The following is a 13,190-nucleotide window of genomic DNA, read 5'->3' on the forward strand; positions in this document are numbered from 1 at the left end:
ACCACTTTTGCATTGAGGTTCCTTTTCTGATCAGTCTATTGGTATCTGGTAGCATTTTACAGCATTTCTATTAAAAAAAAACAAAAAACCTGCCCCTGGATGACAAGTATCTCTAGGTTTATTCCTTTTAAATATGTCCATTTCTCACTATTAAAAAGTGGTCCTAATTTAGTGAGCTTAAGAGGCTGAAAATGACATTCTTAGTGGACAACTTTTTTTTTTTTTGAGACAGAGTCTCACTATGTCCCTCTCAGTAGTGTGCCGTGGCATCACAGCTCACCACAACCTCAAACTCTTGGGCTTAAGCAATTCTCTTGCCTTAGCCTCCCAGTAGCTGGGACTACAGGTGCTTACCACAACGCCTGGCTATTTTTTGTTGCAGTTGTCATTGTTGGTTAGCAGGCCTATGTCAGGTTCAAACCCACTAGCCTTAGTGTACGTGGCTGGCACTGTAACCACTGTGCTATGGGCACCAAGCCTCGGTGGTCAACTTTTTAAAGAAAATTGTTAAAAAAAAAAAAAAAAAGAAAGAAAGAAAAGAAAATTGTTAAGACCTTTATAAAGAAGTAAGTTCCCAAGGTGGAGTATTTTTGCCAAGTGAGCCTCTACAGTCTGGCTCCTTGGGTTGTTTACACAAGTCTGGGGCCTAGGAGTTACAGAAGTGGGGTTATCTCAGGGGGTCTTCAGCCTTGTCTGTGGCTTTGATCACTGGCTGAGGTGGCTATGAGGAATAGGGGTCACTGTGCCCAGCCAAGTGTGTTTCCGCCTCAGAGATGAGCTCTAGGGTCCCTCCTCAGAGAGTGTCCTGAAGCTGCAGCTGTCACCAGGTTCTGTTTGCTGCTTTCAGAGTCTTCTACAATGACACTTAGTTTGTCAAAAACCTCATTCTCATCAGACAGTGGGAAAGAGAAAAAATTAGTCATTAGTTGTTTGCTCACAGACAGGCTCACTCCCCTGGCCGGTTTTGTTGCGATCAGGAAAAAACCGTTGAACTTGAACACAGTGAGTTGTCCATGGTTCTAGGTTTCTGAGGACCTGAAAGTCATACTGAGGAGTGATCTGGAACTTTTCATCAGTACCATTTTTCTAGTATTGCACATTATAAGCCCACGAGTCATAAATATTCTTCATGGTCCATGTTTCAGGTTCGTTTTCAGTTTGGAGGGCTGAGAAACGCACATGTAAAGAATCGGCATGCATTTCTACTTGCATTCCAGGAGGCCCAAAGACAGAGTCATCCACAGGACAGAAGGTGATGTTTACCCAGTCTGAATGCTCATCTGCAAATTCAGCTCTGACTCTCAATGTGTGGTCCCCATACTTGGAAAGACTTGAGAAATCACATTCCATCGAGGCAGCTCTCTTGCGTACATCTTGGAATTTCCTATAACTTTGGTACTGAGCTGTGAAAGTCAGATTCCCTTTGGGAAAAGCAGGTGACTTCCACTGTAGAATGTTCTTGAAATTAACTGAATTCATTCTGACATTTTCAGGTGGCACCATTCCCGATGCTCTTTGTAGGGTCCTGGTACCCAGTGTTCACTGCTGATTTTGCATTTGAATCTCCTGCCCAGATGCCCTGGCAGCCCGACCCTGGACTTGGCCACTTTCTAGGTGTCCAGGGGGGTGATCAGGTTTTCCATGCATACCCCTCCCCACAGGTGCTCATCCCTGAAGCCCCTCACCTGACACCAGCAAGCAGCCACCTGTATCACAGATTATTAATGCATTCGTGGGTCAATGGGCACTTGGTCTTCTTCCATGACTTAGCAATTACGAATTGGGCTGCAATAAACATTCTGCTGCAAATGTCTTTGTTATAGAGTGATTTTTGGTCTTTTGGTTATATACCTGTAGAGGAATTGTAGGATCAAATGACAGGTCTGTTTTTAGATCCCTAAGTGATCTCCAAACATCTTTCCAAAAGGAACATATTAGTTTGCATTCCCACCAGCAATGTAGAAGTGTTCCCTTTTCTCCAATCCACACCAACATATATGGTTTTGGGATTTTGTGATGTGGGCTAATCTTACTGGCATTAGATGGTATCTCAAAGTGGTTTTGATTTGCACTTCCCTGATGATTAAGGATGATGAGCATTTTTTCATATGTCTGTAGGCCGTGCACCTGTCATCTTCAGAGAAGTTTCTATTCAAGTCCCTTGCCCAGCCTGCGATGGGATCACTTGTTCTTTTCTTGCTAATACGTTTGAGTTCTCTGTGGATTCTGGTTATTAAACCTTTGTCAGAGACATAACCTGCAAGTATCTTCTCCCATTCTGAGGGCTGTCTGCTTGCTTTGCTTGTTTATTTTTCAAGGCTAGTTAGGTGCTTGGAATTTCTCTTGAAGGACTCAAGATTTTTTCTTTATTTCTATGATTGGGGGGGCACGCAGGCCCCTAAGTGGGGTCCCTGCTCCTTCTCACCAGTGTCATCCCCACTCCGGTCTGAATCCAGATTTAGCTTATGGCCTTGGAAATCTTACTATTTCACAGAGTAGACAGACATAAACACTCTACTGTTAAGGGTCGCATGACCACATGCTAAAATCTCTTCCTTCTACATAACATCTTCAGACATGGTAAAAAATTACATACATAGCCAGGCGCGGTGGCTCACGCCTGTAATCCCAGCACTGTGGGAGGCTGAAGAGGGAGAATCGCTTGAGCTCAGGAGTTCGAGACTCACCTGAGCGACAGTGAGACCCCGACTCGTGAAAAAAATGGAAAAACCCAGCTGGGCGCCGCAGCGAGCGCCTGTAATCCCAGCGGCTTCCGGAGGCTGAGGCAGCAGGGTGCCCGCAGCCCGAGTCTGAGGTTGTGGTGAGCTACCACGCCCATTGCACTCTGCTCAGGGGCATAGGGTGGGACCCTGTCTCAACAACAACAACAAAAAATTACATACATATATAGAAGGCCTGATAATTCAGTTATTGAACTTGCCACCACGTGCTGATGTTGGCAGCACTGCACAAACAACTCAGTAAAGGCTTCATACTGTTGGTGAATCAGTGTCTCACAGCTGTGTTTGTTCAACGTGTGGCAGCATCTTGCTGAATGGCCTTCATTATTGTTGTTGTGTTTTTGTGTGCTGCTAAAACAACTTCAGAGTCTGAATTAGAGCAACAAACAAACATTTCTGAATTTTTTGTTAAACTTGGCAAGAATGGAAGTGAAATCAGGACACGTTAGTCCAAGTTTATGGAGATAATGCCATGAAGCAAATGGCAGTGTACAAATGGATTAAATGTTTTTCTGAGAGAAGAGAGAGTATCACTGATGAAAGGAGGTCAGAGCAGCCAGCAATGAGCAGAACTCACAAAAATGCTGCAACAACTCCTTGGATCATGTTTCAAAATCACCAGCTGACTATGAGAAGTGTAGAAGACCAAGTAAACATTAATACAGAAACAGGAAAAGGTTACCTGAAAATCTTGGCCATCAACTCACAGCTCTTGCATCACAACAATGCACTAGCTCACACAACACTCTTTTTAGGGAGTTTTTAGCCAGTAAACAAATAACTGTAGTGGAACACCCTCTCTACACCCACCCTACTCACTGATCTGGCCCCAATGACTTTTTTCTTTACCTGAAGATAAAGGCAATATCAAAAGGAAGACATTTTGATGACATTCAGGACATCAAGGGTAACATGACAATAGCTCTGATAGCCTTTCCAGAAAAAGAGTTCCAAAATTGCCTCAAACAGTAAACTAGGCACTAGCATAGCTTCCCAAGGGTAGCACTTTGAAGGTGACTGTGGTGATATTCAGCACTGAGGTATGTAGCATTTTTTCAAGGTTAAATTCTTGAACTTAATTATCAGACCTCATACACACACACACACACACACACACACACACACACACAGACACATACACACAATGTGTGTGTGTGTGTGTTAAAGCAAAGTAATAAATTCATAGTTAAGACTGTTCCAAAGAAGGAACTCTCCTGGACTTTAAATGGTAAAGTTTTTCTTTAAAAAGAAATAAAGAAAAGAAAAGAAATGCACATAAACACCAGGAGGGGCAGCAGAGGCCAGGCCACCTGCAGCCTGGGGGCCAGGGCTTGACAGTGACTTCAAAGAGATGCCTCCAGCCAGCTGCCTGCAGGGAGCATTTACAATTCAGAGCACTCTAGGGAGAAGTCTCTCCCAGAAGGTAAGTGCAGAACCAGAAATTAACTCAACCAGAAAACATCATATGCCACATAGGCAAGACAATACCATCAATGGAAGAACCAATGGAACGGTGAGAGCAGAACATACACAAAAGACTTTACATACACCTCAGAGAAATAAAGGAGGAACCGAGACCAGGACCAACTTGAATGCTTGGAAACAGAAATGTAATCACTGAAATTAACCATTCAATACATGGTGCTGAATGCAACTTACAGTAGCCCTACATTCCTGAAATAGAAAGATCTATTCAAGACACCATGCTAAGATAAAAAATACATATAATAAGATCCAATAGAAATATCTTAGTATGTGTGTAGAAAAAAATAGTCAGAGGCATATCCAATGCATGAGTATTGTTGAATAGTTATCCTGGGCTGGGGGTGGGAAACTCTCACTTTGTATGTGATACATTTTCATCATAATTGAATTCTAACTACATTACCTTCATAATTGTAAAAGTCTTGCTGTGTTTTATCTCATAATACACAACCTATTTGACCCTGCAAATTTAATTCCAGGAGTTAATCTTCAAATATCTTGAACAAGAACACAATTACAAGAATCCTTATTGTACTATTCCTCATAGCATCTTAAGAATGGATACATCTGTTTCCATTAATTTTCATATTAGTTTTTCTTTAACTGTGCAATACATTACCCCAAGTTATTATTGCAGACCTGCCTTTTTCTTTCTTTCTATCTTCTTTTTTTTATTGAGACAGAGTCTCACTATGTCCCCCTGGGTAGAGTGCCGTGGCATCACAGCTCACAGCAACCTCCAACTCTTGGGCTTAAGTGCTTCTCTTGCCTCAGCATCCCAAGTAGCTGGGACTACAGGTGCCAGCCACTACACCTGGCTATTTTTTTGTTTTTAGCAGGCCAGAGCTGGGTTCGAACACACCAGCTCTGGTGCAGGCCTTTCTGTGGATTAGGAATCTGAATGTGATCTCTCTGTGTTGTCTGGAACTATGGTCTCATCCAGAGGCATGGCAGAGGGAAGGTCTACTTCTAAGCTCATCCACAGGGCAATTGGCAGGATTCTATCCCTCACAGGCCTGGACTGGTGGCCTCAGTTCCTCACTGTTGGCTAGAGGCCTCCCTCACGTCTTTGCTGCATGGGTCCCCCCCATGGGGCAGTTCATGACTTGTCAGCTAGCTAGAGCAAAGGAGTGAGGGAGCAGGAGAGTGGTGAGGGCCCACAGGACAGGAACAGACTCTAACTGAATGTCAGCGATAATATCTCATCACCTGTGCCACATTCTACTGATTACTGGGATGATCAAAATAAGACTTTCAAGTATAAAAATACATAATATTTATAAGATTATGTGTGAAAGTTGGAATGGAAATTGTATTTCAAGAAGTAAAAGGCACAAGGTAAAATTTCTGGTTCCTAACGAAGAGCTCGTTAAGTTTTTCCTAAGTAGATAATGAAGGTTTCAGATCACCATCCTATGAATATTCCACTGATACATGTGGAAAGACTGATGTGACGATTTTGTTTTTATTTATTTATTTATTAAGGTGGGGGGCAGAGCCTCAAGCTGTCACCCTTGGTAGAGAGGTGTGGTGTCACAGCTCACAGCAACCTCCAACTCCTGGGCTTAAGCGATTCTCCTGCCTCAGCCTCCCAGGTAGCTGGAACTACAGGCACCCACCACAACCCCCGGCTATTTTTTTGTTTGACGGGCCGGGCTAGATTCGAACCCGCCAGCTCAGGTGTATGTGGCTGGTGCCTTAGCTGCTTGAGCCACAGGTGCCGAGCCCACAATTTTGTTTTTAAATGTCAATGTCAGTATCTCAGAAATTATACACTTCAAAATTCATATTTTAATTTGCGGTAGAAAAATTTTGGTGACAATTTAAAATGAGCAAGGAGGCCCACCACCTTTCTAACAATTCATGCAGTATACAGGCGTATAATTTTGAAGCCAGTGCTCCAGACCACTACACTTCAGGTTTCCTTACGGGTACGGTCAGGCAGTTGTTTGTACAACAGATACCTTAACAACTTCCTAACCTGTATCTTGGCTTGTCAACCCTGCCAACCCTGGAAGTCTGCACAGCGGTTCCTCAGGCTCCTCACGGTGCCCTCTGCACCGCTCCTCTTCCCGTCTCCTCGGGCTCCTCACGGTGCCCTCTGCACTGCTCCTCTTCCCTCTCCTGTCTCCTCACGGTGCCCTCTGCATCGTTCGCTCCTCTCTACTTCTCACTGTGAGGCTCCTGCACTCTGCTTCTGACTTCTGTCCCTAGGGCCAGAGTGTCCCTGAGAAGCAGATCCTGGCCTCCCACTCTGACGCAGGAAGCAGCCCCTGAAATTCTGCGGTGGGATGTTTTTTCGTTTTATTTCATGTGGACTGAAGGGTGTGCCTTTTATAATTGCTTTTTACTGGACTGCAGTCTGGTACTATGCCATTAGTCTGCGATGAGAGACATTACAAAAAGACCTGTTTGAAACGTGCCCTTGGTTTATTGTAAGAATGTGCTGAGAACATATTCTGTAAGCTCCCATATCTTTTTTTTTTTTTGAGACTGTCACCCAGTCTGGAGTGCAGTGGCCTGATCACAGCTCCCTGCATCTTTGAACTCCTGGGCTCAAATAACCCTCCCAACCACAGCCTCTCAAGTAGCTGGGACTGCAGTGACTGCCACCATGTCTGACTGCTTTATGAAAAAAATTTTTTGTAGAGATGAGGTCTTGCTGGGCTGGTCTCAAACTACTGGCCTCGGGCAATCTCCCCAAAGTGCTGGACTTGCAGGCATCGTCCAGCATGCCTGGCCTCAGCATCTTCTTTATAAGAACCTAAGGTGGCAGTCACGATGGCTCACACTTCTAATCCCAGCACGCTGGGAGGCCAGGGGAGGTTCGCTTGAACTCAGGAGTTAGACCAACCTGAGCAAGAGTGAGACCCCATCTCTACTAAAAATAGAAAAACTAGCCAGGTGTGATGGTGGACACCTGTAGTCCCAGCTACTGGGGAGGTTGAGGCAGGAGGATCACTTCAGCCCAGGAGTTTTGGGTTGCTGTGAGCTGTGACGCTACAGCACTCTACCCAGGGCAACTGAGGGAGACTCTGTCTAAAAAAAAAAAAAAAAAGGAACCTAAGGAAAATTTTCTGTCAGGTCTTACCACCATGTAAAGTTTCCATGGTAGTTGTCTTAGACCGGCTGGATTGCTTTTACCTTTTAGAACTCATTGCGTTTGTAAATGATAGTTCTCCTGTGTTTGACTACAAAGATGACCAGAGACAGACAGGCAGGTGCTGATGAAGGGCATTACTTGACTATCCTATCCTAGACTTCCATTTACTGTGACTTCTGAAAGCTATACAATTGTTGCATTGTGTGTATCTTTGTATTAATAACACGCAGACATATATAGTAAATGAGGCAGTGTTGTGTAAAATGCATTCAGAGCCCAAACCAGATGAAATGTTCACTTTCTTTTTCCATCGTCTTCAGCTGCAGTTCACTTCGAGATGACATGAACTGTGGGCACTATTGAGAAGGCCAACTCCCTGTCAAGAGGCTCGGAAACGATGCTTACTTTGGCCTGTCTCCCAGATCAAAACACAGATTTGGGTATAATCTGATTGATTTTGTTGTATTAGGATAGATTTATATTAACCAAACCCAGAGAGACTGATATATAAGCCAGAATGTCATATTATTAATTTCTGATGAAAAAATATATCTGTCAAATAGACATTAAATGCTGCCATTGACGTGTTTAATGAAGAAGAAATAACAACATATGACAAACCCACAGCTAACATCAGGATGAAGTAGAAAGCATTCCCCTAAGAAGTAGGAGAAAAGGCTGTCCACTGTCACATCTATGCAACATGGTACTGGAAGTCCCAGCCAGAGCATCAGGTTAGAGAAAGAAATAAAGAGTATCCAAAATAGAAAAGTGGAGGCCAAACGATCTCTGTATGTCAACAATACAACCTTATATCTATAAAACCCTATGGACTCCTCCAAAAGACTCTGAGAATTGATAAATGAATACAGTAAAGTCTTGGGTTACACATCTTACACAAATTGGTAGCACTGCTATACACTAAAAATAGACAAGCTGAGAATCAAATAAAAAACTCTTATAGCTGCAAATACCACCACCACCACCACCACAAAAAACCACCTCACAACCCTTAGAATACACCTAACTAGGGAAGTGAAAAACTTCTACAAGGGAAACTACAAAACACTGACGAAGGAAATCAGAGAAACACAAACCAATGGAAAAGCATCCCATGCTCATGGACTAGAGAATCAACATTGTTAAAATGTCCATGCTGCCAAAAGTCATCTACAGAGTCAATGCAATTCTTATCAAGATATGTTATTTTCCACAGAATTAGAAAAACAAGCCTAAAATTCATATGGAACCAAAAAAGAGCACAAATAGTCAAAACAATCCTAAGTAAATAAATACATACATAAATAAAAATAAACAAGAAGGCCTCACATTATCAGACTGCAGAACATACTACAAGGCAACAGTTACCCAACAGCAGGGACTTGTATAAATGCAGACACGGAGACCAATGGAACAGAATAGAGAACACAGACATAAAACCAAATACCTATAACCAACAGAGTCTCAGCAAAGCAGACAAAGGCACACACTGGGGAAGCACATCCTATTCAATACATGGTGCTGGGAAAACCGGATAGCCTCATGAAACCAGAGCCCTACCTCTCACCATGTACAAAAATTAACCCAGTGTGGAGTAGAGACTTAAATGTAAGACCTGAAACCTTAAAAAATTTTAAAGGAAAACTATATTCAACATTGGCCTAGCTAAAACATTTATGACTAAGACCCAAAGCAAATATAACACCACCACAAATAAATAAATGGCACTTAACTTAAACTAAAAAGCTTCTGCACAGGAAACCATAATCAACAGGGTGAACAGACAGCCTGCAGAATGGGGAAAAATATTCGCAAGCTATACGTCTGATAAAGGCCTAAAATCCAGAATCTATATGGAATGCAAACATTTCAGGTAGAAAAAAATCAAAAACAATAACTCCATCAAAAAAGTGGGCATAAAAGCAGAGACATTTTTCAAAAGAAGAGAAACAAATGGCCAAGAATCATGAACAAATGCTCAACATCATTAATTATTAGAGAAATGCAAATTAAAACCGAAATCCATATTAACCATGCTACCAAAGTAATCTACAGATTCCACTTTATTCCTGTCAGAATGTCCATAATCAAAAAGTCAAAAATCAACAGATGCTGGTGAGGATGTGGTAAAAAGAGAACAACTCATCCACTGTTGGTGGGAATATAAATTTGTACATTTCCTCTATGGAAAACAGCAAGGAGCTTCTCAGAGAACCAGGAGTAAATCTACCATTCAATCAGCAATCTCACTACTTGGGATCTACTCAAAGTAAAAGAAATAATTTTATCATCTAAGTGGATACCTGTACCTATAAAATGGATGAAATAATTTTATCATGTAAAATGTTCTATCACAGTACAATTTACAATTGCAAAGATATGAAACCAACCTAAGGGGTCATCAATGGATGAGCAGATAGAGAAAATATGGTATGTATACACACACACATACACCCATGGAGCACCACTCATCAAAGGAATGAGCCACCTGAGTAATTCCAGTAATCCCAATACTTGGGAAGGCTGAGGTGGGAGGACTGTTTGAAGCCAGGTGATTGAAACCAACCTGGGCCACAGAGTTAGACCCCCATCTCTGTAACTATTATAGCATTGGATTTTAGACACCTGTGCCTAAGAAACTTGTGACCGTGAGTTATTCCTCAAAAGCAAGAATTTTGAGATCAAAACTCCCTAACATCAAACAGTTTTGCTCTATAAAGCTTGATCCAAAATATCTTTTGAAAATGTTTTTAAAAAGTTAAAAAAAAACAACATAGCTTCATCCTCAATACATAGGCATGCGCCTGTCAAGCAGACTTTCACAGCTCCTGTGTGCACCCACCTCACACACACAAACATGCATACCTCCTCTTACACAGCCAACACACTGTATGTATCAATTACTCCATTTTAGAATAGGAATAATAATTTATTTCTATACATAGGATTTTAATAATGATCTGTAAGTATTGAGTAATCAAGGTCTTCTCCAAATCCAATTATATTATTTGTTAATCTAAATAACCATATATCTGTGTATATTTACTTGTATGTGTATGTGTGTGTATTTTAATCCCCCCATAATTTAGATTTTAACTTTGAACTTTTAAGTCATGACAGCAGTGAAGGACTGAAGTCCACAGTCCATTCGGACAGTGTCTGACAGGCTTTTTTCAGGTTCAGTAACTCAGGTTCTTGCAACTATAGATCAAGCTTGTTCCAGCTCCACCAGGACCCCCCCACAGTCTTTGGGATGGAGAAAAATCACTGGTTTTCCATGTGCTCCTATTTTGGCCTCTTCACTTAGGCTCCGGATGTTCTTTTTCTTTAAATCCATCACAGCTGCATTTATATTATCCACCTTAAGAAAAGGAAATAAATAAGAACACATTTGAGATCGTATAAATATCCAGTTATAGTACCTTGAGACTTAGAGAAAACTTTGAGAGCTCATGCAGCCAATCACCTGTGCTTTCAGGCAGCACCATACTTAAACCATCACACACACACATAAAAAGTCTAAAATTTCCAGAAAAAGAAAAGTTGCTAAGTTTTTCTATGTAGCCAACCATAATGCTTAAGAAGTCTAAAATTTTCAGAAAAAGAAAAGTTGCTAAGTTTTTCTATGTAGCCAACCATAATGCTTAAGAATTTCTGCCATTAGGGCGGCACCTGTGGCTCAGTCGGTAAGGCGCTGGCCCCATATACCGAGGGTGGCGGGTTCAAACCCGGCCCCTGCCGAACTGCAACCAAAAAATAGCCAGGCGTTGTGGTGGGCGCCTGTAGTCCCAGCTACTCGGGAGGCTGAGGCAAGAGAATCGCTTAAACCCAGGAGTTGGAGGTTGCTGTGAGCTATGTGAGGCCACGGCACTCTACCAAGGGCCATAAAGTGAGACTCTGTCTCTACAAAAAAAAAAAAAAAAGAATTTCTGCCATTAGTAAATGTGTCCCTTTCTAACATAAGCCATGTGTGGCACACTTTATTAGCTTCTTCTGACAGTACTACTGGGGATATTGAGCAAATTGTGTTTTCCTAGGAGCTCTGGGTTCCTCATCTGTAACAGGAAAATGAGGCCTACCATATAGACTGACTATAGAGTAAATGAGATAACAGAGAAGAAGCTGTGAGTATAGTGTACGGCACACAGTAGGTGCTTAGCAAATGTGAGCGTGTCTTTTACCCCAAACCTCCCCTGCCAAACCACCTGGTTATTACAGCTGAGATGAAAACTTGATACACATGAAAATCACTATTAAATTGCTGTCAACATGTTATTCTCCATTCAAAAAATTCCAAACTTTATAATCTTGCAGCTAATTTCTTCATACTTAAGGGCAATCTAGGAAAGGAGCAGATGTGTCTCCACATTCTTGATGTGGAGAATGACCCTCCTCTGTCTTGGAAGGCCACCTTCTCACACTGGGAGCCCAGGCACAGGTGAAGAGGTGTGGGTGCCCCGAGCCCCAGGGAGGCGTAGGTCACCCTAGAGTCTAAGAATCTACTGGCACTGCCAACACAGAGCACCGAGGACAGAACACGACCCATGTACCCACCGTTCTGATCTAACAAATCTTAACCTTTATACAACCTTATTTTGAAAGAGCCAAGGATTATCTACTGGATTCTAAAATTAGTCCAACGACTAAGGATACTAAATGTTACCATAAACAAAGATTTCTTCATACGGTGTATATTCTACTTGTATTACTGATAATATTTCTTTTTTTTTTATTTTTTTATTTTTTTGTAGAGACAGAGTCTCACTGTACCGCCCTCAGGTAGAGTGCCGTGGCATCACACGGCTCACAGCAACCTCTAACTCTTGGGCTTACGCGATTCTCCTGCCTCAGCCTCTCAAGCAGCTGGGACTACAGGCGCCTGCCACAACACCCAGCTATTTTTTTGTTGCAGTTTGGCTGGGGCTGGATTTGAACCCGCCACCCTCGGCATATGGGGCCGGCGCCCTATTCACTGAGCCACAGGTGCCGCCCGATAATTTCTTTTTAAACCTCATGGATATATCAAAGTCATGCCCAGTTTATGAGCACAGCTCATTTCACACTATCTTGTACTATAAATGGTCTATTCTCATCTTTTTCAAAAGAGAAAATTGACCACATCCGTGTGATGGGATTCTGCACACCAAATCATCCTTACTGAGGTAAATTAGTGCTAGCTAATGCCAGACATTGTCAGTTTTATCTTAGTTTTCCCCCTATCAATATTCTTGAGCTTTGTTCTGCTTCGTTAGGTGGTATTGGGCACTAACCGTCCCCACTAGTGCCCTCCTGAGTCCTCTACCCAAAGTCCCATGATAACAAGGTTTCCCACTCTCTCTCCCAGTCTCCCACTCTCCCTGCCGTGCACACACTCTCAAGGTTCTATAGGTCTTGGGGGCACAATGCCGCTCTCCCCCTTCAATCACTCTACACCGTGAACTCTGATCACCACGGCCGCCCTGGACCCCTGCTCCTCTGACTGCCAAGCTCCACGTGGACTGCTCCTTCCTCCAGTAAGCTGGGGAAGGGTAGGCTGGTCTTTTTTTTTTTTTTTTTTTAAACCTTCGATTTTTATTTATTTATTTGCAGTTTTTGGCTGGGGGTGGGTTTGAACCCACCACCTCTGGCATATGGGGCCAGCACCCTATTCCTTTGAGCCACAGGTGCCACCTGGGTAGGCTGGTCTTATTCATTACCTTTCTCAGAAATCAAGGTCCATGGTTGCCTGATGTCCAGCACCAGAAACTACTGTTTTGAAATCTTGTCTAGATTGTTTGCTTCGGGCAGGAGGATAAATTGGTTTCTGTTACACCATCTTGGCTGGGATTAGAATTCTAAATTGGTGGGTGGTGCCTGTGGCT

General features: G+C 42.6%; 1 protein-coding gene and 1 pseudogene across 2 annotated transcripts in view; both read right to left on the reverse strand.

The window, feature by feature from the left end:
• Positions 1 to 482: 482 nt before the first annotated feature.
• On the reverse strand, positions 483 to 2,124 carry LOC128579798 (interleukin-10 receptor subunit beta-like; annotated as a pseudogene).
• Positions 2,125 to 10,384: 8,260 nt separating this feature from the next.
• The window catches only part of MCEE (methylmalonyl-CoA epimerase), a 37,857-nt gene continuing 35,051 nt past the window's right edge, over positions 10,385 to 13,190 (reverse strand). For both annotated transcript variants that reach the window (XM_053581970.1, XM_053581969.1), the window contains exon 3: positions 10,385 to 10,690. In XM_053581970.1, the coding sequence (XP_053437945.1) occupies positions 10,538 to 10,690 (153 nt within the window). In that variant the 3' untranslated portion in view covers positions 10,385 to 10,537. The remainder of the gene's footprint in view (positions 10,691 to 13,190) is intronic.

This window comes from Nycticebus coucang, chromosome 2 (genome assembly GCF_027406575.1).
Source record: "Nycticebus coucang isolate mNycCou1 chromosome 2, mNycCou1.pri, whole genome shotgun sequence".
Classification (NCBI taxonomy): Eukaryota; Metazoa; Chordata; class Mammalia; order Primates; family Lorisidae; genus Nycticebus; species Nycticebus coucang.